The sequence below is a fragment of the Sander lucioperca genome, chromosome 5, assembly GCF_008315115.2.
Source record: "Sander lucioperca isolate FBNREF2018 chromosome 5, SLUC_FBN_1.2, whole genome shotgun sequence".
NCBI classification, from domain to species: domain Eukaryota; kingdom Metazoa; phylum Chordata; class Actinopteri; order Perciformes; family Percidae; genus Sander; species Sander lucioperca.
Window position 1 is genome coordinate 35,548,529 of NC_050177.1, and position 26,865 is coordinate 35,575,393.

The 26,865-nt window shown below is 39.0% G+C and overlaps 1 protein-coding gene and 1 long non-coding RNA gene across 5 annotated transcripts in view; one reads left to right on the forward strand and one right to left on the reverse strand.

The window, feature by feature from the left end:
* Positions 1–15,434: 15,434 nt before the first annotated feature.
* LOC116038863 lies at positions 15,435–20,012 on the reverse strand. Its single transcript, XR_004102188.1, has 3 exons — positions 19,999–20,012; positions 17,401–17,404; positions 15,435–15,519 (listed from the first exon to the last, which is right to left on the reverse strand). It is a non-coding gene; the product is annotated as an uncharacterized LOC116038863 (long non-coding RNA).
* LOC116038854 (alpha-2-macroglobulin) overlaps positions 16,224–26,865 on the forward strand; it is a 38,460-nt gene continuing 27,818 nt past the window's right edge. For 3 of the 4 annotated variants that reach the window (XM_031283529.2, XM_031283528.2, XM_031283531.2), the window contains exons 1-9: positions 16,225–16,488; positions 18,645–18,825; positions 21,452–21,608; positions 22,313–22,365; positions 24,196–24,216; positions 25,670–25,838; positions 25,964–26,048; positions 26,479–26,599; positions 26,705–26,819. In XM_031283529.2, coding sequence (XP_031139389.1) covers positions 16,406–16,488; positions 18,645–18,825; positions 21,452–21,608; positions 22,313–22,365; positions 24,196–24,216; positions 25,670–25,838; positions 25,964–26,048; positions 26,479–26,599; positions 26,705–26,819 — 985 coding nt within the window. In that variant the 5' untranslated portion in view covers positions 16,225–16,405. Of the gene's footprint in view, positions 16,489–18,644; positions 18,826–21,451; positions 21,609–22,312; positions 22,366–24,195; positions 24,217–25,669; positions 25,839–25,963; positions 26,049–26,478; positions 26,600–26,704; positions 26,820–26,865 lie in introns of all 4 variants that reach the window. The other variant, XM_031283530.2, reaches the window with a different exon arrangement.

Sequence of the window (26,865 nt, forward strand, 5' to 3'; positions counted from 1 at the left end):
TTCAGCTGAATGCAGGTGAGACAGAAACACAGATGGAGGTTTGTTGGTGGTGTGTAAGTGAATCTGAGGTTAACCAGAAGGAGATTGATTCCATTGGGCTCACAATGGGCTCAGTTGGAGTGTGCTTTCAATTCAAGTCACTTCAGAATACTTTATTCATGCCTTAAGGGAGACTAGAGCACATAATATCATTTCTTAGTAAACAAGAGATGGAACAACAGCTTCATCATTATACACAACTCTGTATATATATATATATATATATTGAATCTGTATACATCTGGTATAAAATTGCCATTCATTGTTCATATGAGGTTGTGTGGTTCATATAATAAAACCAGACCTTTTCTTTGTAGCTTTGAAAAGCACATCAGTACTTTAGTATAAAAGACAGGCTTTTCTTTATTTAAAGGGACGTCTTCAGAATTGAATTCAGTGCTAGAATTAAAAGCACCTTGCGGTAAGGGCTGTGAAACCAACAAATTGTGAAATGGTTATAAAATGTATATATATAACAAAGCCGGATAAACATTTTTGCCTAAAACCAAATCAGAGCCACAGTCACAATCATCTTCACTCTCACTTTAAACATTTTGAAACAATACATCAGAATCAGAATCAGCTTTAATGACCAAGTAAGTGGGAACACAAACAGGGAATTTGACTCTATTGTCTATGTCAAACATGAAATCCCATCCAAAAGCATTTTGCTGTTTATTTGTGCCTTGCCTTTAGCAGTTAAAGGCATCAAAAGTCAAGTTAAAAAGTCACACTGGGAGGAATCCATCACAGTCTAGGTAGATTTTTCTTCAGTTCGCAGTAGCCTCAATTGACCATAATGCAATATAGCTGCCAAATGGGGCCAGAAGCGTGAAATCACAACAAAATTGCCTGGCTCGCTGACAAGTACAACTATAAGGCATAGACACCTTTTAAACACAAACAGTGGTGCATTGGACATTGTTTTGCCACTGATCATGTCCTCGGAGAAAACACTTTTCATCTTGGAGAGAACCAGGCTAGCTGTTTCACCTGTCTTTATGCTAAACTATGTTAAGCAGCCCTCTGATTGTAGCTTCATATTGAACAACCATATACTGTATGAGAGTGGGGTAAAAAATGAGCTGATAAGAGCAGTAAGACTGAACCAAACCATTAATGCTGAGGTGAAAGATGCTGGAAGTGAGGTCTGGTCTTTGTTCCTGAACCTTAGTTTTAATAAATTAAATATGTGAGATGGTTAAAAATGTGTTCCATGGTGCACTGGCAGCTCTTTGGATCATTGTAGTGTGTCTATACATCATGCTCCTCTGGGCTTTCACCATGGATGCTTATGGCATCATCCCAGACAAACCAACCACTCAGGAACAAGCAGTTGCAACAATAAACTACAATTGCAACAATGAATGACAATATTTTGTTATTGCTTATGCATCATCCTCTGACTGGGAGTTTACACACCTTTCTTGCAAGCTGTAAAAAGGCATCCTGGGAAACAAAAACAAAACAAAAACAAAACCAGCTAGTATTGTAATAATATTGAATATGTACATTAGTATTTTTTGTCATTTTCCTTGATTCTGGTGCAGTGACCTGTCTTATTCATTGTTATTTCAAGATACAACCATATTTTAGAAATGACACAACTTGATTTCTATTCATTAGGTTGCATATTTTAGAAGTTATTTTAATAAAATCAGGTTTCTGCGAGTACTCCAGGGATGGCAATGTCGGTCTGTCTGTTGAAAATACATTGGTGGTCCCGTAGCTTCTGCTACGTAGCAAAGATGGCGACCGTTGAGGGCGAGTAGTGTCTAGCGTTTTACACTCAACTTTTTGACCATTGAGTGCACCATCCAGGTAGGCCTACTCAAAGCGCACTGCATTGTGTTGCATTTTGCATTATACTTCTGTGTATGCACTCAAAAAAGTACAGAAGTACGGAAATGGAGACACGGCATTAAACTTGTTAGGAATTAATGATGGTATGAAATGATACAAAAAATTAAAATGATCCTGCAGTGAGTAAAATGGCCGCAGACGATTCAGTTTTCAGAAAAGTACATGCAATTTCACAGTAAAACAAATAAGTCAGCAAAAACTAACTGGAGTGTTTTGGATGTCACAAAAATGGAGATACCTAACAACGTAAGAGCATCAGAGAGGGAGTCTTCCTTTAAATCTTAAGTCACACAAAGCATACTAAAGTTAAAAGGCAGTGTCCAGGTCTCTGGAGCACCCATGGGACTGTTGAAACAAACCAAGGCGGTGCTTAATAAACCTCTAGAAACTACACAGGCAAAAGAATTGAGGGAACCAAAGGCAGCAAGCTCTCTGCTATATCCACCACCTGAAGCTCAACACATCCCTGCTCCAGCTCTGTACACACACTCACACACAAACACACACCTGTGGATTTTGTTATACCAATATGGAAATCATACAGTCTGATATGGCCTCACTGACAAAAATTCTCTGGGATTGTGCTCATCGCTGGCTCATGTACCGCTGCTGTGCGCTTCTGTTTGTCCCTGATCTTCAACATTTTGGTAGAAGTGTGGATTCCAATAAAGGCTTGTTAAACAACAGATTTCATTCTCAGACTCAAGAGGGCCCTGCATGGCCCAGAGGCGTAAGCTGCTCCTTTGAACATCTAAATCCCCATGCAGCCTCTGACTTCCCTTTGTTATTCGCTGGTGGATGTTCCTTCACTGTTTTTCCGTGTGTACTTTCGCTCTGGAAAGGCTCTAGTGGACCGTGTAGAGGGAGCTTTTAGCTGTAATAGATCACCTCATTGAGATCATCAAGCCCCAGTTAATTGAACTTTTATATAATATCTCTGTAGGAGCACAGGGTGAACATATTGTATTAATAAAGAATTCATCAGCCAGAGATGGGGAGCCAGATTTAATGAGCCCCTCCCTGGATTGGAGATGAGAGACATGAAAAAAACAGTCTGTTCTCAGCCCGAATGTCTGCTGCCCTCTTCTGCCTGCTGCTGTGAACACACACACACACACACACACACACACACACACACACACACACACACACACACACACACACACACACGAGCATGATAAGCATTATGCTGTGAGTGCTTCTGAACACTAAAGTTGTTAAGATAAAATGCTGGAATTAATAAATCAAGGTTCAATTGGCAGTATACATTTTCAGAATAAAAGACTTAAGAGGTTAAGGAGTTAGGCTGCAGTCACACACACACACACACACACACACACACACACACACACACACACACACACACTCACATTCAGGTGCCTCGTATTGCAGCTGTGCTCCCTTATGAGACCAGTGCTGTGAATATGTACCAAAGTGCATGTTGTTTATATTTTTTCATACTCCGGGCAGGGCAGCATGAGCCTTGATTGTAAAATCTAAGGCTGTTTTGGTTATTGTATCAATTTCCAATTTATTAAGGAATATGCATGACTAGTTCAGTACTAACCAATACAGGTGTTTTGTTATGATAATGGTGTGCCCTGTGTTCTATCTAGTTTTAAGAACATTCTTACTTGAATATATATTATGTTTTTATGGTGCACTTTTCAAAATAAAGTTGCGTTTCATGAAATTACTACAAATGAACTGACATACAGAAAACCCAGGGCCAAGAATTCCAGAACAGGAGTGCTGGTTGGTCTGGGCGTGCAATAAAACTGCCATGGGAACAGGGTACATACACAGGCTCCAGGGTTGTCAATAAGGGCCCCAGTCAATTGAGACACCTATTGACCCCCCCTGACATGTAAAACTGGCCATGGTAAAATCCTGATGCATCCAGATTTGAATCTAAATCAGTATAAGAATCAGCTTTATTGTCTGAGTATGTTTAAGTTTACAAAGACTTAGACAGTTTCCAGTAGCTCCCATTAGTACCAAAAACAAATGTGTCTGGGATATATATTATGTATACTACTGCAGTAATCTCATTTTATGACTCTTATGGTTCTTATGTTGTTTTTTAATGTAAAATATTTTCTAAAAATCAAGTGCTATTTGTCTTTATTCTAGTTCAGTGACCTGCCTTATTCGTTGTTGTTTTAAGACACAGACACTCATGTCTAGGAAAAACATGTACTTTCTAAGGTCTTAGTTATAGAAAGAAATGATGGTGATTGTGATTGTCAGTAAAAAGTGAAATAAGTGAAAAAGTGAAAGTAGGCGATGCTTTTAAATATGTACAATTTCTTGATAAAAACCGAGTTAAGATGTTACAAAATGAAAATATTGAATAAGGGGAGAGTATCTTAGGGGGAGTTTTTTCTTTAAAACTTCACAGGAAGCACGGCAAAGTTAGAGGCAGGTCTCTGCACTCAGTGTTTTTTAAAGTGCTCATATTATGCTCATTTTCAGGTTCATAATTGTATTTAGAGGTTATATCAGAATAGGTTTACATGGTTTAATTTTCAAAAATCACTATATTTTTGTTGTACTGCACATTGCTGCAGCTCCTCTTTTCACCCTGTGTGTTGAGCTCTCTGTTTTAGCTACAGAGTGAGACATCTCACTTCTATTCCATCTTTGTTGGGAGTCGCACATGCGCAGTAGCTAGGTATTAGGCTCGTTCGAGATGAACTGCGCCTCGCCTGTAAAGTGTACAAAAGCAGGCGGCAGCAGCCGGGGGCGGTGACAAAAATCTGCTCTCAAGTTGGACAGTTTCCAGCCGATTCCAGCAGCCTTCAGGCTGAACAGGAAATCACAGAAACACTGTGGTCCGATTCCGATTTAATAAAATGTTATCAGACCCATATATCAGCTTGTACACAGTCTCCAGTTGTTTTTATTATGACAGAGTAGCTCTCAAAATGCTCTACATGTGATCTGTTGCTGATTTTAATTAACAACACACAGTAGATGATCCGTAATCTGAACAGATTTAGTCTCTCTGACTTCTAAACATAACTATCAGCCACACTACATGTGTTCTGTACAGGAATAAGCCCTTAAATCTGACAAATAGCAGTTAAAATCCCTCCAATTCAAAATAAAAGAAGGTTTATATAAAACGTCATCATGTTGAGTCGATTCTGAACCAATCAGCTGTTAGATCAGCTGAGAGGCCGGCATTTCCCAGCATGCCCTGGGTCCGCCTGGGTCTTGCAGTCGGTGAAAAGCAACTGCACTGCCTGCATTTCAGAACTGCGGCCGCCTTGATCTCATGAGGTTATCGTTGCCCACGTGTGCATGACGTCAGAGCAAGTCGGGATCAAGTCGGACACAAATCTAACCGGCATGTATTGGGCGGCGATCGCGGTTGTTGGATTCTGCGCAGACCTGGCTCATCTAGAATGAGCCTAATGACTGCTACCCAGTCAGAAACAGAGTATGAGGGCGTGCCACACTAGCAGCTGGGCGAGCATTATAACGTGTGTTACAAAGTGACGCATGTTCGTCACGGAAGTAAAGGCTGGACTACAATAGAGCTGTTTGGAGCAGTTTGTGAACAGTGTTTTCTGTTGGAGATGGTAAGTCCCTTTGGTGGACTTTGGGCTTTTTCACTTTGTAAACCTATAACGTGCACAAAAAAGATATATAACACAATAAAAGAAAGGGAAAAAGCCAAAAAGCATAATATGAGCACTTTAAGGGACTTACCGTTGCTATCTATTAACCTGAATGCTACCTAAGAATAACCTTGAAATCTGTGGGATCAGTAGTTAAAGGTGGAACTCAAATTACAAGAAAAAAAGCTGCATTCAAGAGTACAAGTAAACAGGTAAGAGTAAAAGTAAAGACAATGAAAGGGAATAAACTTCACAGATTTGGGGATTTTTGTGCTTTCAAATCACTTGAAGAGAAAGCGATGGGGAGAAGATAGGAAGGGAAAAAAAGAATACATGTTTTAAACAGGCTCATTTGAACAATTACCCATGAAAGTATAAAAGCTATTGCCAGTGGTATTTGGACTGCACTGAAGCCACGATGGAAGCCATACACTTAGCTCATAAAGTGCTGTTAATGGCCGACTTGATTACTCTGAATTGCTGCTACATTGGCCTAAACACTCTTCTTCTTCGTTATGCACCATTATGTATTGAAATAATCTCCCCAGTGGACATATAAAGTAGTAATCTTGACTCTTGAGCACTACCTTGCTCCCAGACCTCAGATTTGTGCAACATTTCATTCACTTTAATTGCCCTGAGGAATGTTTCTGACCTCTGAGAAAAAACCTACAAGTGCAACACAGTGGATAAATCTGATACCAGTATAAGACTAGTGCTGCACACAGTCCGTATAACCAAAGACTGAAATACTGTGTATTGTAATAATTTCTGTTCCATTCAGTTCTATCTTTGATTGATTTTTGTAGCAGCAGAGATCAAAGGCAGGAGGAGACAAAAGATAAAAGAAGACAAAAGAAGAGCTGGAGGAAAGACATCCTAGAAACTGTCACCGTGTCAACTCCAGTATAGTGGCAAACCTGAAATAAATAAAAAAAACTCAACATAAAACAGTTTCATTAAGTGCTGTATGTATTGTTATGCGGGTTACTGATGGTATTTGCAAACTGGAAAAAAAAGTGAGACCACGCCATGTCTGTGTTGTGGAAATGAAATACTCTGATCTGTATTCTGCTTCCTGTCCTCACTGGGGAATGAACAGAGGGAGTTTGTTGGGTCAAAGAGAATATTTTTAATATCCTGAAAGAAATTCCACTCATGTTTACCTTCTCCTGTGTCTCAAAAATGACGGGCCTCATCTTAGTTGTCCTTAACACACAATGGTCTTCTGCCAGATTACTCAGATGTGTTTAAATTACTTACCTCCCTCCCTCCCCAGTTATTAGTTGACTTTTGTTGTTGCCAAAAAACACAGGCAGGCCTACTTCACCCCATCTGCCTACAGGATCCTAATCAGGGGCGGTTCTACATTGAATTACACCCAGAGCGAGACCCCACATATTTGTAATCAAAAATTTTCACGGACCACCTTATAATACACATAATAAAATATGTCTACACACAGTCCTACCTGAATTAATCCGCACCTCTTAATAGATCTACTAGCACTAAAACTATAACTGGTCATCGCATCAGTACAGGCTTGTTAAAAGAAAAGTTTAAAGAAAAGAAAATTTACTGCACACAACGGCTGCCACATATTTAATTTATTTATTTACTCAAGCGCCCGAGCGGTTCATTTGAATAACAGGCTTATTTCCATAGCAATGAAGTATTAAATCTATACAGTAATAAGAACACTTGGATATAGTCAAAATTTCAAAACCTTTGGCGATTTTAGGGGATTATTAATCTTCAGAGTTTTACAAGTCCTCAAAAAGTAGGCTATGTGAAATTGTCCACTTAACAGCACATCCGCAAAACATTTCAGAAACGCGAGATCAAGAAACTAACTGGAAATTAAAATAATAATAGACCTTATTCATTAGGGCCCGAGCGCCAGTGGCGGATCTAGAAAATTTTACATGAGGTGGCAAGGGGTAGTGAGAGATCTTGGCAGGGTGGCAGGGGAAGACGGTACATGGGAACCCCCATTTGTAAACACACTGCTATGCCCTACTATGCCCCGCAACACCCTGCTACGCCCTGAACTGCTACAACTATTATTTCTAGTCATAGTTCCATTATCTTTGTTGTTACTATAATTGTCACCGTTCATCATACCAACTGGTATAATTATTATGAATCTTAATTCTCTTTATCTGTATATCTGTATCCGTCTCTGTGTCCCACTTGGCAGCAGCAGATGGCTGCCCACCAAGAGCCTGGGTCTGAGGAAAAAATGTTGGTAACATTATGAAGTCTATGTTGGCTTGGCTAGTGTTCCTCTGTTCTATACAGACCACTTCTCAATAACCTTTTTTGAACTCTTTGCGTGGCCCAAACCACAGTTTGATGCGATGGATTGTTTTTACCCATCCGGGCAGATGCTCTGTCAGCATCAGACTCTTGAATGTTGTGCTCTACCACTGTATAGATTACTGCAAGGTGATGTATGTATGTAAAGCTGTTCTTGCCTCGAAAAAGAACCAAGTGTGGTCAAAATATCTGCAATAAAATAAATACATTGGAGCTTCATGTGAACTCCCTCCAAACAGGTGCTTAGACGGACTAGAAGTTGTTTGTGTTACAAAAACCAGATCCAGTTGTGTTCAAGATAATCTTGAAGCTTTGTGACTGGGAGTTGAACCCCGATGGGTGTTGTTGGGCGAGTCATTTTTAAACTGCATGACACTGTTCCCTTGCACTAATAATCATTATAAGTCATAATTCTGACTCAACTAGTTATTACAGTAAGTGAGATACATTTCAATGGAATTTAGCCAACTTGTATTTCTCAATCTGATACATTTGACCTTTTTTGTGTTTGACTCATGCACGATTTTTATCTACCACAGCTTTTTTATTTAATTTAAATGCAAGTAAAACTGTAGGAGGTAAGAGATGAACAGACATACAGCAGCAATTACTATTACCTTCCACATGTCATGTTATCCATATTATTATAATGTAGCAATTTAATAATTAGCACTTATTTCACATGCAGTTTGATTAGATGCATTTCTGTTTAAAATTGTGACTTGTGATTGTGCATACACTAGCTGTATGGTATTAATAGCCTATCAAAAAAAGTAGGATCCTAATATTGATTTCTATTGATGAAAAGTAGCTAAGTACATTTACTTAAGTATTTTATTATATACTTAAGTACAATTTTGAGGGATAGGCTACTTGTACCATTTCATGCCACTTAATACTTCCACTCCACATCAGATGATGATATAAACTGTATTCTCTACAACCATATATTTGATCATTATTACTACAGATTGTTTTACATAGAAAATATATCTTTAGATTATGAAATATGATACACTGTCATAGAGTTCTACCCCAAAGTCAATGAAATGTTTTTAAAAGTTTATAAATTAGATGAACCTTGGCCAGATATGGCACTGAAATATTGCTTAAATGTTATTGCATCAGTTACAGGTTAAATTATATATAATGATATAACACTATTGAAAATGGCCCTTCTGCATAATTAGCACTTTTGATAAGTACATTTTGCTGATAAAAGTTTTGTATTTTTAATTTAGTTAAATATAATGAGTATTTATATTGATGATGTTAATGGCAGCTGTAGCTTGCTTCCTGAGCTGTATCGGCCTGTACAGAAAGCAAGCTACAGCTGCCATTACCATCTGTTGTTGAAGAGTTTAAGGTGGCCAAAGCCCGGCAGGTGATAATGCTTCGCGACAGTAGTGAATTGGTCCACCAAGCAGATATCACCATCTGCACAGGACGGAAATGGTCAGCAAGTAGGGCTGTGGCAGACGCAGAGGCAAGGTTGGCACTGGTTGGGCAGTGGTGGCCTATGGGTTAGAGAAGCGAGCGTGGGACCAGAAGGTCGCCGGTTCAATCCCCAGACCGGCAGGATAAAATCTGGGTGGGGAGAGTGAAAGAGCAGCGCTTGTCCCTTCCTCATTACCACCACTGAGGTGCCCTTGAGCAAGGCCCTTAACCCCAATTTAACAATCCAGTGGAGCTGCTCAGTGGCCAGCAGATCAGACTGTGGTTGTACTGGGCAGCTTCCAGGTATGACTGTGTGAATGTGACAGGTCGTCGTTGCAAATGAGAAATTGTTCTCAATTGACTTACCTGGATAAATAAAGGTAAAAAAACAGGGAGGGAACATAAAAGAGCACTGGCTGTGGAGCCCAAGGGGCCGAGGGTCTGGGATGTCAAGCCCTCTGGAGGTGTTGTGGGTTAATTGACGAAACACTGTTGAAGGAGGGTACCCACCTGATGACCCGAAGAAAGCACCTTGGGCCCACAGCACAAAGCTCAGTGGGTTGGACTTGTACAACGCGAGTGTTGGCCATCACCTCAAATAGGCGGCTGGGACTTCACCCAGCCATTGAGGTGAAAGCGATGATCCCATCGTATTTCAGACATTGATGTAGCCTGGGATTATTAATGTGTTTTGTTCTCCACTTTTGGAATAATTGTCAAACTTAATTATCTTGATGAAATAATAACTACATGAGTGATAACAATGATAAAACATAACTCAGCAACAGCCCAACATTACACTGTGGACTTACTTATGAAAAACAAAAAAATAAATTATGTATATCATAGTGTATGGTACAGCTTAAATACACAACATAAATGTGTACTTAAGATAAACGTAAGCAGTGGTGGAAGAAGTACTGAGATATTTCATTTAAGTAATTTAAGTAGCAGTACCACAGTGTAAAAATACTCTGTTACAAGTAAAAGGCACTCTGTTGCATTCAAAATATTACTCAAGAAAAAATACAAAAGTATTAGCAATACAATTGTTTTGTTATAAATAAGCTGTTAAAAGTAAGAAGTTAATTTGCCTCTAGTCTTAATGAGTTCTCTATTTAGGATGCTGTCATTTTAAGACTCTCAGCTGGTAACCGCCATGTCGCGTGACCCGTAGTTAGGAAGGAAACGCTACAAACAAACGGTTCAGTGATTTATGGTTGTAGTGTAGCAAGCCAACTACAGTTACATTTGCCTACATTTATGCCTAGAGTAGCATCGTTAGTATGTATTCATATTTAAATAATTACATAGGTTCATAGATATGGGGTGCCGAATGTAAAAGTTTGGTTACAATTTTTAGCTGATGAATTTTCAACATTTAGCTCACTTTCCTCACATTTAGCGCATTTTCCTCACATTTGAGACAGAAATTATATATATATATATATATATATATATATATATATATATATATATATATATATATCTAAATGTTAAATGTTAAATCTAAATATTATATCTAAATCTAAATGTTATATCTAAATCTAAATGTTAAATCTAAATCTAAATGTTAAATATATATCTAAATGTTAAATGTTAAATCTAAATGTTATATCTAAATCTAAATGTTAAATTTATATCTAAATGTTATATCTAAATCTAAATGTTAAATTTATATCTAAATGTTAAATGTTAAATCTAAATATTATATCTAAATCTAAATCTTAAATATATATATATAAATATTATATCTAAATCTAAATCTTAAATATATATCTAAATGTTAAATGTTAAATCTAAATCTTAAATATATATCTAAATATTATATCTAAATCTAAATCTTAAATATATATCTAAATGTTAAATGTTAAATCTAAATGTTATATCTAAATGTGTCGCCAAGTGTAAAGCTAAATATTTAGAAAATATTCAAATACCCAAGGAAACCACGGCCACCGCAGTGGCTTCAAATCGCGCTGCACCGCAAGTTTCCGTCAACACCAGTAGCTAAATACTGACTACAGTGGAGCTGTTCGACTAATGTTACTGGATTAAAACACATTTCGGTCAGTATTTTGTATTACTGACTTATATCACAGACATGTCTTAATATTTGTGTGTACTATAATGCTGTTGCTTTGTTTGACTCATATCTCCTTGTGTGTTTAACGTTAGTTTGACTCATCCTTCACAAGCAATCTAGCTAGCTCACACACTGCAGCCGACATGTCATCTGAACAGGCCGCGCAGCACTGTAACTAGCTAAGTTAGCTAGGTTTCGCAATGCGAGACTGAACTATACTAACTATAGCCACATGTAAGTAGTTTTCAATACTTTGGTGACATTACCGTATTTTATTAACCTGAATTATGTTGCTATATTAGCTTGCGAAGGAGCTATCCGTTGCTAACGCTAATTTATCTTAAAAAGCAGAAATGTTAGCTAACTACTGCCAAGATATGATTTCACTAGAGACCAGAGAGGTGTTGTAAGACTCATCAAGTGTTGTCATGTGTTTACACTGTCTTACAATGAAACCATATCTTGGCAGTAACATTAGTTAGCTACTGCTTTTTGACATAAATTAGCTAGCTAACGTTAGCGTTAGCAACGGATAGCTACTTTGCAAGCCAATAAAATATAGCCTTGGCAAACAGAATTAAGGTTAATAAAACATGATAACTATGTAACCAGTATTACAAACTTCTTACAAGTGGCTGGATTGTGACATTTTAGTTTTGTTCAGATGAATATGTTGGATGCATAGCTGGACTTTATCCATGCTGGGCTAAAGTTAGATTGCTTGGGAAGGATGACGTTAGTCACACACGGAGATATGTAATTCAAACAACGGTATTGTGATTAACACATTAAGTAGGGCTAAACGATTAATTGCATTTGCGATAATATCGCGATATGTTAAAACGCGATTTCCTAATCGCAAAGGCTGCGATTTGGTCACATGACTCGCGAGAGCAAATCAGTCTGCACTCTGCAAAGAAAGCATCAACTTAGCATGCTAACGCTACACTGTACCTTGAGCTGATTTCTGTCATTCAAACAACTCTGAGTTGTAGTTTAAAACTTTTACAGCCATTTTAATAAAATGAAGGGTTTTATTCTGGTTCGAGTCCATACGTGCAGTTAATGGATACAGACACGCAGAACTGAAGGCTCGGTTGGCAACTAGCTCTGATTAGCGGTTAGCTCCGGTTAGCTCTGGTTAGCGGTTAGCTCCGTTATAAAGATATGGAGTGGAGGAGCTGCCACTGAGAGGGGTAACAACCAGACTCTGATAAATGATGTTCGGGGAGCTTTCACAGCAGCGTGGCCGCAGTGTTTCAATGGTTTTATTAGTACAGTTAATCCCATGGCAAGAACACCAGCAACTAGCTAACGCAACGATAGCCTCTCTGAACAAGTGCACACGGCAGCATGCAACTTCACGAGGGGGAGGGGCTGGAGGCAGCTCCTCTGTGCACTGTAAAAGAAAATACACTGTTGTGTGTGTGTGTGTGTGTGTGTGTGTGTGTGTGTGTGTATATACTATAATTTTACTTTTTTAACTGTCTAGTATGTAATTGTGTGTTGTTCATACTATAAAATGATTTATTGTTTGTCTTTGTTGAATAATACAGAAGACAAAGCTTAAAAAAATAATCGAATCGAAATCGCAATATTTGGGAAAAAAAATCGCAATTAGATTATTTTCAAAAATCGTTCAGCCCTACTATTAAGGCATGTCTGTAATATACCGGTCGGTCAATAATATAAAATACTGTAGATCAGTGCTTTCCAACCCTTCTGGTCTGAGGTTCTCCCACAGCCCTGTCATATAAACTCACATTCCCCGCCCTATCAATTCCCAATGTGTTCACACTATTTATCATATTAAAGTGAATATTCTTACATTTTCATGCAATTGAACTGTAAACATTTAGGTTGGTTTGGTCAGAAATTCTACTAACTAGGCCTTTTACTTGAAGTGTGGTTAATGTTTCAAAAGTCATCCATTACTTTTAGCTAATCATTTCAACTGTTAGTTAAGTCAGTAGGCCACTTTTAGCAATTTTTTTCTACCATTGATTACTTCGCTATATGTTTTAACATATGTGTTGAGCTGTTTTAGCTGATATATTGTTTTAAATCAATCATAATTCAATTATTTTGATTAGTTAAGCTGCTCCACAATCTTTCCAAGTAACCACTGGCTACAGTAGAGATACCCCTTGCTGGGGCATCATGGCAGGTGTTGTGTCAAAGACTGTTTCCCTGTAGATGTGTTTCCTGCTACTTGCAATCTAATTGGAGACAAACAGCCAATCAGAATTGACCTTTTGTGCAGCGCGATTTGAAGCCACTGCGGTGGGCGTGGTTTCCTTGGGGATTTGAATATTTTCTAAATATTTAGCTTTACACTTGGCGACACATTTAGATATAACATTTAGAGTTAACATTTAACATTTAGATATATATTTAAGATTTAGATTTAGATATAATATTTAGATATATATTTAAGATTTAGATTTAACATTTAACATTTAGATATATATTTAAGATTTAGATTTAGATATAATATTTAGATTTAACATTTAGATATAAATTTAACATTTAGATTTAGATATAACATTTAGATATAAATTTAACATTTTGATTTAGATATAACATTTAGATTTAACATTTAACATTTAGATATATATTTAACATTTAGATTTAGATATAACATTTAGATTTAGATATAATATTTAGATTTAACATTTAATATTTAGATATATATATAATTTCTGTCTCAAATGTGAGGAAAATGCGCTAAATGTGAGGAAAGTGAGCTAAATGTTGAAAATTCATCAGCTAAAAAATTGTAACCGAACTTTTACATTCGGCACCCCATACATAGATCATTAGTTTTATGTCAGTGTTATTTTGTGTTAAGTTTATATTAGAAATGTCCGTGATCGCTGGCGTTGGTACTGTGACTAACGTTGCATGGTTGCTAGGCAACTATAAGTCATAGGACAGGCTACACTCGTATGAATGAACATAATATTGTTTACATGTAAAAATGTCTTTGTACAGCATAATCACACTCACAATATAGCCTAATGTTCAGAATGTAATTTCATCAATTCAAATATTTCCTTTCTACCGTTACACCATATAATTCATGACTATTAAACTGATAGTATGTTAAAAGCTAGCATAGAATTGATTAGTCTGTCTGTATGTTACAGTTTCACACTTTCCTTGCAACGTCATTAAACCTGTGGACGTGGGAACGACTGCTGGCTAGCTAGCTGGCTGTCAGTGTATAGAGCAATACCGAAGACGGCACAACAATATACTTAAAGTACAAAAAGTAAAAAAATAGGCCTACTCATTATGCAGAATGTCCCATTTTAGAACAATGTCTATTTATATTATTGGATTATAATTAGTGGAAGCATTAATGTGTACATCATTTTAATGTATGCCGTATGCTATGCGTGTGATGTGATCATGACAACATTCTTTGCCTCTGGCCCTATACACATTTAATAAAAACACAGTAGGCCTACTCCTGGTTAAAATAAAAAAAGTTGTTTATGGGAATTTCCTGGTAAAATGAAGGTTAAAAAACTATTATTTTATATTTTATTTTGCTTTTCCACGGACCACCTGCAGTACCCTCACGGACCACTAGTGGTCCGCGGACCACAGTTTGGGAATCACTGAGTTTTCTGTTGCACGACTAAAACAACTTTTGAACGTAGGCTACACATGTTCCACCCATAGACTGTATATATTAGTGCAGATTGGACAGATAGTCTAGCTAGATGTCTGGATTTACCCTGCAGAGATCTGAGGAGCAGTTAAAGGGGCGCTATGCAGTTTTGGCCATTTCTTCGCTGTTTTCTCATTTTTTGCTTGCAGGTTTCTCTATAGAGCTCCCCCTACAGCTTCAGAATAGATATTTGGCAGCTCCTATGTTTACTTGTGTCTGACTCCCATAGATGTATTAAGAGAACGGCTGACTTCTCGCTCGGTCAGTCTGCCGTTTCCTCTTTCTCTGTTCCTCCGACAATCTTTTCTAGCTTTCTGATTCTTTTTTGCCGGCTCAGCCATGACGATAGTGTGAAAAACTCCATCGCTACCTTGTTAGCCGGTTCCTGAATGGGCGTATGTGTGCAGTGCCGTGAAGCAATTCGTTGCATCGCAAGACCTGATATCACACGATACTTCCCGACGCTGTGGCTGCCGGCTCGCCGGCCAAAAGTTGCCATGGTGGTTTTTCCGCTCACAGACGCTAGGGGGGAGCGAGACGACCTCCATTCAACTCAAAAAAAGTCATATAACCATTCCAATGACTCAGAAGCTGTTCAGTTAAGCTAAAAAAAAATGCATAGTTCCCCTTTAACCATAGTCCTCATAAATTGCCCAGAGTTTAAAATTCCAACACAAAGAAAGCGGAAGATAACGGACATCCGGCCGAAAAGGGTGAAATCCGGCGGAATTTCGGCAATGGAGAAATCCCGGAAGTGGAACGTCGTGAACCTTGAATGTGAAATGTATGATTGTAAAAGTAATTTGTTATTATACATTTGCTTAGTGGGAGAAATTGGGGGGCCTCCGTAAAGCCACTCAGGGCCAGAGGCAGTGAGATATTCTATATAGACGAAGTGTAGTTATCTCTGGTGTTTTGAATATTCAAACAGCCTGTTGTAGTCAGGCCTGTTGATGCTCAAAATTGCATGGTCATCATGCCTGTATGAGACAATGGTTCCTGTATTTTCACCCCCGCACCCACTGCGGTGTGGACTTTCCTCAAATTCCTTGGAGGAGTGGAGTGCTGGCAGCAGGCAGGACTGGTGATTCAACTTTTGGGAATAGGGAGGAGGCTGCAAAGGTCCAACGAATTTGGGGGGAGTGACTCGAGAGGGAGGGGTAGGTGGTGGTTTGGGGTATAAACAGCAAACCACCGCCACCGCCCCCTCCGTGTGAGCAAGTTGCCCTGCACATCCCTGTCCGCCTCTCTCTGACTCCGGCCCGCAGTAGGCTGGAAGTTCGTCCTCCTCCGGTTGAGTCCGGTCCGCTTAAGTTGTCCCGCTGCTTGGCGCTGCACCGACTCTGCTCTGCAGACATGGCACCTGTCCTCCAAATGTTTGCGGTCTTCATCGTATCAGCGCTCCTGCAAACTGCGACATCGGCCCACCTCAATGACACGTAAGTTAAATTCTTAACAAACTTTCGCATCTTGTGCTGTCTACAAAAGTTTGCTTTGTGCGTCACGCCAGTGTTTGCAGGAGAAGCAGAGCTGCACGTGATGAAGTTAGCAACAAGTAAAATTGTATGGCGTGTTGGTGTCACTAAGGACCAAAATCCAGTATCGTCCCACTTGAGAGGCAGAAAGTCCAGTGGTTGGCCTCAGGGTACTGTTATGCAATCTGTACAGAAGCAGTCGTGTGTGTGTGTGTGTGTGTGTGTGTGTGTGTGTGTGTGTGTGTGTGTGTGTGTGTGTGTGTGTGTGTGTGTGTGTGTGTGTGTGTGTGTGTGTGTGTGTGTGTGTGTGTGTGTGTGTGTGTTTTACTATATTCGTGGGGTCCAAAAAACCGGGGAATACAGTATACTTGTGGGGTCTGCACAGCCTTGTGGGGCCCAAAATGCTGGACCCTACAAGTTTAAAGGGCTGTTTGAGGGTTAAAACTTGGTTTTAGGGTTAGAATTAGGTTATGGTTAGGGTGAGGGTAAGGGTTAAGGCTAGGCATTTAGTTGTGATGGTTAGGGTAAGGGGCTAGGGAATGCATTATGTCAATGACGGGTCCCCACAAAGATAGTGAAACAAATGTGTGTGTGTGTGTGTGTGTGTGTGAGACCACCATTTGACAAGCTGCTCACGTCTGCCAATATTATTGGGAAAGTGGTGACCAATTATCAACTTAAAGGAAACATTGTTTTTGCTCTTCATGGTGCTGTGTTTAGCCTATAAGGATTTTATTTGATTTGAATCAAGCTCTTGGCTCTTAGTTGAAGGCTTATAGTCAGAACTCACTGTATCTGCATATTGATTCTTTTCTGACCTTTGTTTTACAGTCCTGTGTGTAATCTGCACTTTGATCAGTTTTGCATCAGTCAAACAACTCTTCATCATCATGCAACTTTGGCTCTAGCTAAAACAGCATCAATACTCTCGGCAGCACCACCAAAAACTCAATTAAATGTGTCCTTTATTTCTCATTGGCTGCAGCAGGCCACTGTATGCCAACCAGCCTAAAACACAGAATATTCAGCAGAGTGGTTGTTTAGGGTGTCCTTCCATGTAATTTACATGGAAATTTGAACTATTGATTTGCATATGTCTTCTTCAGTGGTGGAAGAAGTAGTCAGATTAGTAAAAGTACCAATACCACGATGTAAAAATACTCCATTGCAAGTAAAAGTCCTTTATTAAAAAATTATCATAAAGTAAAAGTACAGATTACAAATGTGCTCTAAAAAAAGTTTAACATGTATTTCTTAAATGGAGTGTAGTATAAGTAGCAGGAAATAGAAATACACAAGTAATTGACGAATGCATCAAAACTGCAGTTCTTGATAAATGTTGATAAATGAGTTCCTTTCCACCACTGGCCTACTCCAGTGGACAACAACAGATGTCTTGGCCACTTGGGAGTTACGGAGACAAGCCATAAACACTGTGTTAGCATATACTGTATTTGTCCATTGACATATCCAATAGAAAGGGATCAACATTAACAATTATTTGGAGTTGTGTTTCTGGCCACTTAATGAATGTAAGTCCAATATTCACTCTCCTTATAGCTCTGTTTCTGGATATATCTGGAACACCATGACAAATTCCTCGTATGTGCAACGTACTTGGCAATAAAGCCCTTTCTGATTCTGATTCTGATCTGTAGCTGCTAAATGTTCACCAGTTACTTGCTAACTGTCTGTCCGTCACTTTGTGCTCAGCAGGTAGTGTGCACTGGGTTTTTATAGAATTGAGTGCCACCTTTCACATAACACATTTGTGTAGTCATGTGACCCATTGTTAGTATTGAAATAATGATTATAGCCGCTTTAATGTCAAGAATCTTGATTAGTCTGCCAGTGTTCACCTCCACCTCATGGCTTACCTTATTTTAACATGTGATGCCAATAACAGCTATTTAATTTCCCCTGCTCAGCTTCAGTGGGTACTAGAAAAATTCAGGATTCCAATAATTGATACAAGAACATTATTGCAATTACAAAATACATAAGACTGACTATTGCAATGCCGAAACAGAAACAAACTTCTGTTTTTTTTTATGTTTGTTCAGATCTGTAGCACATCATGTCCTTTTCCAACTAATGTAAAGTCTTTTCTCTACCTGCAGTATTTTTGTAGTGACTGTGAGCTCCAAGGTGAGAGGAGGGAAACAGGAGACCCTGTGTGCCCAGATACACGGCCCCACGGAGCCTGTCGCTCTGACCATCGCCCTCGAAATGGACCCTGGCAGAACCGCCATCTTGGAGGAGGCTGTCAAACAGGACTTTTACCGCTGCTTAAACTTCCAGGTCTGACTCAGCATACGTACACACAGTTTGGCAAATTGCAGAGTGGCGTGTCATATTTCAGTTTAGATGAATATAATATGTATTTGCTCTGTGCAAGTAGTGGAACATTTGAAGTACTTGGGCACAATCATTGATCATACCTTAAGTTTTAATGCAAACTCAGGGAGTATTTTTAAGAGAGCCATCCAGCGCCTGTTTCTAATCAGGAAACTGAAGAGCTTAAGTGTTAGTCGACACATACTTGAGATGGCATACAGGGGCCTAGTAGAAAGTATTTTACAGTTTAATATAACCACTTGGTATGGCAACCTGAACGTAAAAGACAAAAACAAGCTTTCCAAAATTGTTAAAATAGCAGGGAAGATAATTGGCAGGCCACAAAAGCAGCTCAATGATCTATTTGACAGTGCGGAGCTCAGGAAGGCCAGACTGATATCTGTGGATGCCTCACACCCACTAAACTCTGAGTTTGAGTTGCTCCCGTCTGGCCGTCGATTCAGGGTTCCAAGGGCGAGCCGGAATATTTATATATTTGTTCCCTGTGCCATAGAGGCACTGAATGCAAAATGACTGGACTAGAAAAGACAAGATATTTTTTTAAATGTTCTCTTCTAGGCTGTATACTACCTGCTCTCCACCTGCTGTTGTTTCTGCTCATTGCACAATTGTTGTTTTATGTTTAATGCTATCTATGTATTAGAGCTGTCAATCTTCCTCTATAATACCATTCGAATTCCATTTGATATTTTTTTTAACATTCGAATATTTAATGCTCAATTGCAGCCTGTAAAATAATATGTACTATGGTACTCAGGCTTATGCATTGTCGATGGCATTACAAGTATGTGGTTGTTGTTACACGTTCCGTCCACTAGAGGGGCTTCCAACATCAGCCTGGCCTTGAGGGGACCTGCACGCAACTTTGTTTACATTCATTTTCCACCAGGAGCACACAGCGACAAACACAAATCAACAGAGAACTCTGTAATGAAACATTATCTAACAAGTGTATTGAAGCGGCTCTGTTGTAAAGGCTAACAGTGCTCGGTCAGCACAATGACATCATGTTAGAAAGCACAGCTGAAACGTTTTGCCATAAACTAGCTAGGTAAGTAACAAACGATGTTTGCAGTTAGAAAACAAGAACGAGCTAACTAATGTTAACATAAGCACTTTGGCTCGGTGGAAGTCGATTTTAAAGTCATGTTAAAACTATTTATCGTCCTTCTTACGATTTCCAGCTGCAGCTTGTCACTCCCCCGTGTACTAACGTTACTCGGTATGTAACGCTAGCTCCGTAATGTTGTACTAACGTTACTCGGTACGTAACGCTAGCTCCGTAATGTTGTACTAACGTTATCTTAGACCTCACAATGCCTTGTGTTTCTCACTCCCGCTAAGTTATTGTTCATAAGACGTGACATGGGTGACACATGCGGGTAGGCCAAGGCGAGAAGATGGAGATTAGTTAATGTTAGCCAACATATTTATAAAAAAAGTCACATTCGAATAGTAATTTCAGCATTCGAATAGTATTGATTTTTTTACTATTCGAATTATATTTGAATTTCGGCATTCGTTCCAACAGCCCTACTATGTATTAGTGTGCTGTATGTTTAATGTTTGATAACATCCAATGTGATGGTTATGTTTTAATGTTTTGGAGAAGCCAAAGACAAATTTCCACCAAGGTGGATAATAAAGTCTTATCTTGTCTTATCTTAGCTTATCTTATTTAAATCTGCATTTTCAGTGGCAGCGAGGTAGAGTAGAGCAGATCTGAACTTTTAATGTTTTTAGGTTTCCAGGCACAGTTTACATTCTTCTCCTTGTCCCCTAGCCCTCCATTAAACTAATGGCACAAATACTGGAGTCATTATGTACCTAATTATCCAGCCGGCGCCATGACTGAGGCTGTCAACGCCAATGGTTCTCTGAAAATGATTGCTCTGGTTTCTGTCACACCGCTGCTAGCTGTTATGCAACTTACAGGCCTTATCCATATTGATGTGAAACGACATGCCGACCCCAATCAGCTCTCTGACAATAGCACTTAGTTTCACTTCATTCCCCAGTGTTTGGCCCTGCTGCAGGCCTAGTCTGGCATTTGTCTATCTGCAAATAAACAAAGGCTGCTTTCTGCCAAAGGCTAGCTATGTACCTGCATTCCTCTGGAATACACCCCCTGCCCTCTGCTCCCTACCCTCAGTCTCAAAACACACTCACATACAAAAAACGCCCTTCACAAATTTTCAAAGTGGTTCCAGTCCCTGTTATATAATAGCAGCTCCATTAGCAAGTGAAAACATATGCTACACAAGTATGACGACATTTCATAATTAACAGTGGTGTAGTGGAAGAGGCCAGTTGCTCAATTTCAGAAGAACTCGGGTGAATTTGTTTCCAAGCAGTTGTTGTTTACCATTATAGTTAACAGATGTTGCAGTGCAAAGACAAAATGTACAATCTAGAAAAGTGCTTTTCAACTCGGCACAAGTTGTGGTTCTGCACAAAATTTAATTTAAAAGTTCCCCCCTTTTTTCCTTCCTTCCTTCCTCCCTCTCCTCCTGAAGATTCAAATATCCCCCGGTCCTCTCTGACAGATGTGTGTTTTCGGGTATTGCAGGTCCCTACAGTGCGCACCAGAACTGTGGCAACCATTAATGTCACTATTCAGGGTGAGAGCGCCTTGATGAACAAGAAGACCAAAATCCTCATCGAGCCTCCTGCTTTCATCCATATTATCCAGACGGATAAACCTATCTACAAACCTGGACAGACTGGTTAGTATTAGATGTTGTGGTACTCTGACCATGTCCACTAGGAGGACATTAAAAGTGTTGGAGCTTCCTGCTGTGTGGTAGAATTTCTGCTGCTCTGCTGCAGTCGTACTGTTCATACAGCCCACATTATCCCCTCTGCACTGCTTACCAATTCAGCTGCACTTGCGCAATTTTGGACTACATTACAATATCTGCATAATGCTGAGCTGCTACTTGACAACTTTAGGAATTATGTCTATATTCTGCACACAGAACAATGGTGATTCCTCAAGAGTTCTTGGTAGAGGTTGTGTGCAATAAAATATAAAAATCAACATCCATCAAATCACAATGAAGGCCACAGCATTTAAATTTTTTTTCATTTTTAATCCTGTGGATTTGGAATATATTTTTCTTCCTCTCAATTTTAAAGTAATGTCAACATAATCCTGGTATATTTGCTATGAAAAAGATGAGACAAGTCGTCTCAATATGATTCCGGTGGTATTATTAGGACTTGTATTTCTCAAATGAATATTGCAGACATTTAATATTGCACCTTTTTTTATAAAGTTGGGACTTGTGAAAGAGCTTTATCTATGATGTCCTTCCTCATCCCATTTATTTTTTGTTTGCCTTACTGATGTTATGTATATATTTGTTTATATTTAGAGAATAAATGGATGGTAATTTTTTGGTTTGTTTTTTCTTCTTTCCTTTTAAAGTCCAGTTCCGAATCGTCTCTATGGATGCCAATTTCATCCCTGTAGAACGAGTGGTAAGTTTTATGTATTTATTTTATCCCTTCAAAATGATGTCATATTGTGTGATGTGTGTTATAATTCCAACCAGTGAACTTTGCAATCTGGTGTGATTTCTACCAAGCAGTCAGTGAATCTGGAGCGAGGTCTATTTTGGTTCAGGAGAGTGGGAGGTGAAAGGAGGACTGTTTGTTGGTTTTGAAGACCGCGTGGGCGTGAAACGCTGTGTGGAGTAGTGTGATAAACATGCTGTCAGAGTTCATTTGGCACACACTGCATCTGACCCAAACATCTGAATCAATACAGGCTCAAGGCCTTTTCCGTTTGTGTGGAGAGGCTAAAAACACAACTGCGTGTAGCGAACGTGAAATTAATTCAAATGTATCATATGATGAGGGTAAGTCCCTTCAGCTTCAAAGACTGTTTGAAATTGTCTCATAGGAAACAATGAAGCTGGGGCATAAATCAATCACTTTCTGTCCCCATTGCTTTCCATTTCAATACACTTTTTCCTACTCGTGGTTGATTTGGGCGATGTGCTCATCAGTGGAGCCGTACACAGCAACAGGCAGAACCTACTGTAATGTCCAATCGTCCAAATTAGTCCCACCTTTTACATGACTTTGCACTACACATTTTTGCTGACTTGTGCTTCCTTATTATGTTATTTTCATTTAAAATTTCTGTTTTCCAGTCATGTGATGATAAAGGAATGGGAAAAGTGAAATCATGTTTGAGGTGAAACAGAAAATCATTGGCAACATTAAGGATTCATGTATGAAACTGACCTACTCACTACTCACTCTGCTGTACGAAATAGAAACTTCAGGAGATGTAAAGAGGAGTCTATATAGTTTAACATATTAAACTGGAAGGGCACTTGGAGAGCGCAGTCCTCCGCCAAGGCATGCCCTATCTCACAATGTTAATGGAATGTGAATTTTCCCAGTTGGGAACTCATTTTTAACGATTATTCCGACACCACATGAATGCAGCACAAATGTCCTATCTCACAAAGGAAAGTGAAAAATAATTTGTGTATGCAATGGGTTCTTCCTTGGCCCATGCTACACCTTACAATCAAGTTTCATGAAAATTGGTCCAGTAGTCTTTCTGTTTACTTTTTGCAAATTAAATTTTAAGGACAAAAAACTATTTGCATATTTCTTTATTTTGGACCAAAAGTATTGTGGATTTTAATTGTGGATAACGTTTGTTAGCTTTCCGATAGAACCCTTCTAGAAGAAGTCTTTAGGGAGGGTGGTCATTTTAAACTCTCATATAGGTTAACATGTAGGAAAAAAATGTCTTCAAATCGAAAGCGGGTGAGGTGAGAAATTAATTGTTTTCTTACGGAATGCCCCAGCCATAATTCTGATATACACATATACATAAAGCTGCTGCTTCCAACACTTCATCAAAGATATATGGCTGCACCACATACTATAAAATATAAAATTTGTACAACATCTTGTACATTATGTTATGCCCCCCCCCCCCCCCTCCCCCCATCTCAATCTTTGGGATCTTGACTAGGACTTAAAACTTTAAAAAAAAGTTCTGTGGGTTTGAACAGTGTTTGTCTGTTGGGTTGAAAAGGTGAAACAAAAGTGTCTTTGTCCTTGGATTATTTATTGAAATTTTAATTTCTGTAGGTTGTGCTTTTCTTTGCCCAGCCAGGTGTATATTGCCCACTATCCAGTTTTTCTTCTGTTTTATTTGTGGATTGCAAGGAAAAATTGACAAGATAGTGATTTTTCATCTATGACCTAGCTTTACAGATGTATTCTAATTGCATATTGTGCAGCTTAACTTTTACATAACTGTTTTTCTTTTTCTTTTTTCAGTACAAAGTGGTGGAGCTCCAGGTAAGACTGACTAACAGTTATTATATGAGGGACTGGCTCAGGTTCTTATGGGACCCTGCATGGCACCTCCTCTTCCAACAGTTGACTAGTTGTTTAATAAAATCAGTCGACAGAGAACATTTGGCTTCTGTAATGTGCCATATTTCTGAGTGAGACGGAATATGTAGGGGGCTTACCATGTTGAGGAGGGTGTGATCAAATCGTTCAGGCAGCAGCCGGGGGCAGTGACAAAACACTGCGGTAAATTCAGACAGTTTCCAGCCGTTTCCAGCAGCCTTCAGGCTGAACAGGAAGTCACAGAAACACTCACAACCTGTTAGGTCAGCTTTAATAATTAATAATTTATACTTTTTGATTGATCCCTAGTGGGGAAATAACAATTTACACTTTTTACATTTACACATGTTCATTAGAAATCACGTTTAAAATGTTATCCGACCCATATATCCGCTTGGCAGATTCTCCAGTTGTTTTTATTAACACAGAGTAGCTGTCAAAATGCTCTACATGTTGTTGATATGTTAATAAACAACAGACTGTAGATGATCCGTAATCTGAACAGATTTAGTCTCTCTGACTTCTAAACGTAACTATCAGCCACACAACGTATTCTGTACGGGAATAAGCCTTTAAATCAGACAAATAGCAATTAAAATCCCTCCAATTCAAAAACAATAAAAAGTTTATATAAAACGTCATCAAGTTGAGTTGATTCTAAACCAGTCAGCTGTTCGATCAGCTGAGAGTCAGGAGAGTTTCCCAGCATGCCCTGGGTCCACCTGGGTCTTGCAGTCGGTGAAAATGAACTGCGCTGCCTGGGTCTCAAACCTGCGGCCGCCTTGATCTCATGAGGTTATCGTTGGCCACGTGTGCATGGTTTCAGAGCAAGTCGGACACAAATCTAACCAGCATGCATCGATTCTGCGCAGACCTGGCTCTATTGTTAGATGAAGAGCCAGGGCAGGGCCAGGCCAAAGCTCCAGCTAGAAAAGCGATATTATGGGTCTAACAGTCAAGTTTTATATGACGAAAGGGATTAACTAGTCATCGAAAATAGCATTGATAGTATGTACACCCCTTGACCAGATGAGTCATGAACAGCATTTTAAAGTTTTACAGGAAGTTAAAAGAAAGGGATTTTGATATAAAAAATACTAAAGTGATATTCATGATTTTTAAATAGGTTTTGGCATACCATCCAATCCGGGGACACTGAGTTGCTGACAGTTGCAAACTCATTTTCATAGTAATTATGTTGTTTCTGTACAAACAAATGTATACCATCTGAATAATTTGAAAGATATTGTAATCTCCACGTAGAGAATGGAGAAGGATGTATGTTGCTATTACAGAGGATAAAAAAACAATCTTGAAACTCGGTTTGCTTATGCTGGTCACCTGCAGCAGCTCTGAACTCAACCTTCCATGAATGTGCCTCTTGGCTTTTATTTAGGATCCCAATTCAAATCGCATTGCCCAGTGGTTGGATAAGACCATTGGTAGCGGCATCCTTGATCTTTCCCACCCCATGATTCCTGAGGCGGTACAAGGAAGCTACATGATCACCGCCTGGACGGACAAAGGAGAGCAAATATCCCACAGCTTTGACATCAAGGAATACGGTCTGTTGCAGTTACAAGCCCCAAAAATAGAAAGATTTGTCACATTTACCAAACTAATGGGTGTTCGATCTAATGTGCATTTTCAGCAGTAATAATTTTGATTCTGTTTCTTTCCCTTGCTTTAGTTTTGCCAAAGTATGAGGTAAAGGTTCACCTACCCAGCGTGATTACCATCCTGGACCAAGAGGCAACGATAAGGATTTGTGGAAAGTGAGTGTGCCTTTGCATTTTTTTCAGTTTTAAAAAAAACAACAAAAAAAAAAACATTTGCAGCAAATCAAATGTTTTATGGTCACGATTCATCTAGTAGTTGGTTGGCTTAGTTCCTCTTAGTCCGCCTTAAAACTCTTTTTATATAAAAAACTAAAAGTACAAAAGTTAAAACACACACACTGTGTGTGTGTGTGTGTGTGTGTGTGTGTGTCTTAGCAAAAATACATTTTAATTTCAGTTTGACTTTAAGAATTAACTTTTTTTTAAATTATTAGTTGGTGTCATCCACATCTGACCTGATATTGCTATTTCTCAGTAAATAATACACTTGCTGTCTATGGGATGATATTAACCGAAAAATTCTAAAATCCAAAATCAGGATCAATTTCTAAAAAGCCTTTCTGTATCGTTTTACTTTTTCCTGCAGATACACCTATGGGAAACCAGTTGTTGGTTCAGTAAAGGCAGTGTTTTGTAGAAAGCCCATCTGGTTTTACTGGTATTCAAGTTCCCGAGAAAGTGACCTCTGCAAGACCTATGAACTGACGGTGAGAATTCCAAAATATAACGCTAAGACTTGCTGTAATCACAGTTTTCTTTCACTAATTCTACTTTATTTTGGTTTGAAATTGACTCTTGTTATTATCTTCTAGACGGATAAAGGTGGCTGTGCTGCACAAACTGTAAGCATGGCAGAGTTTGCCCTCAACAAGAGCAATTACCGTGACATCTTTGAGGTGAATGCTGAAATGGAAGAGTACGGCACCGGTAGGTTTGACTGAATACACATTTAGGCTGACCGGATACTAGGGCT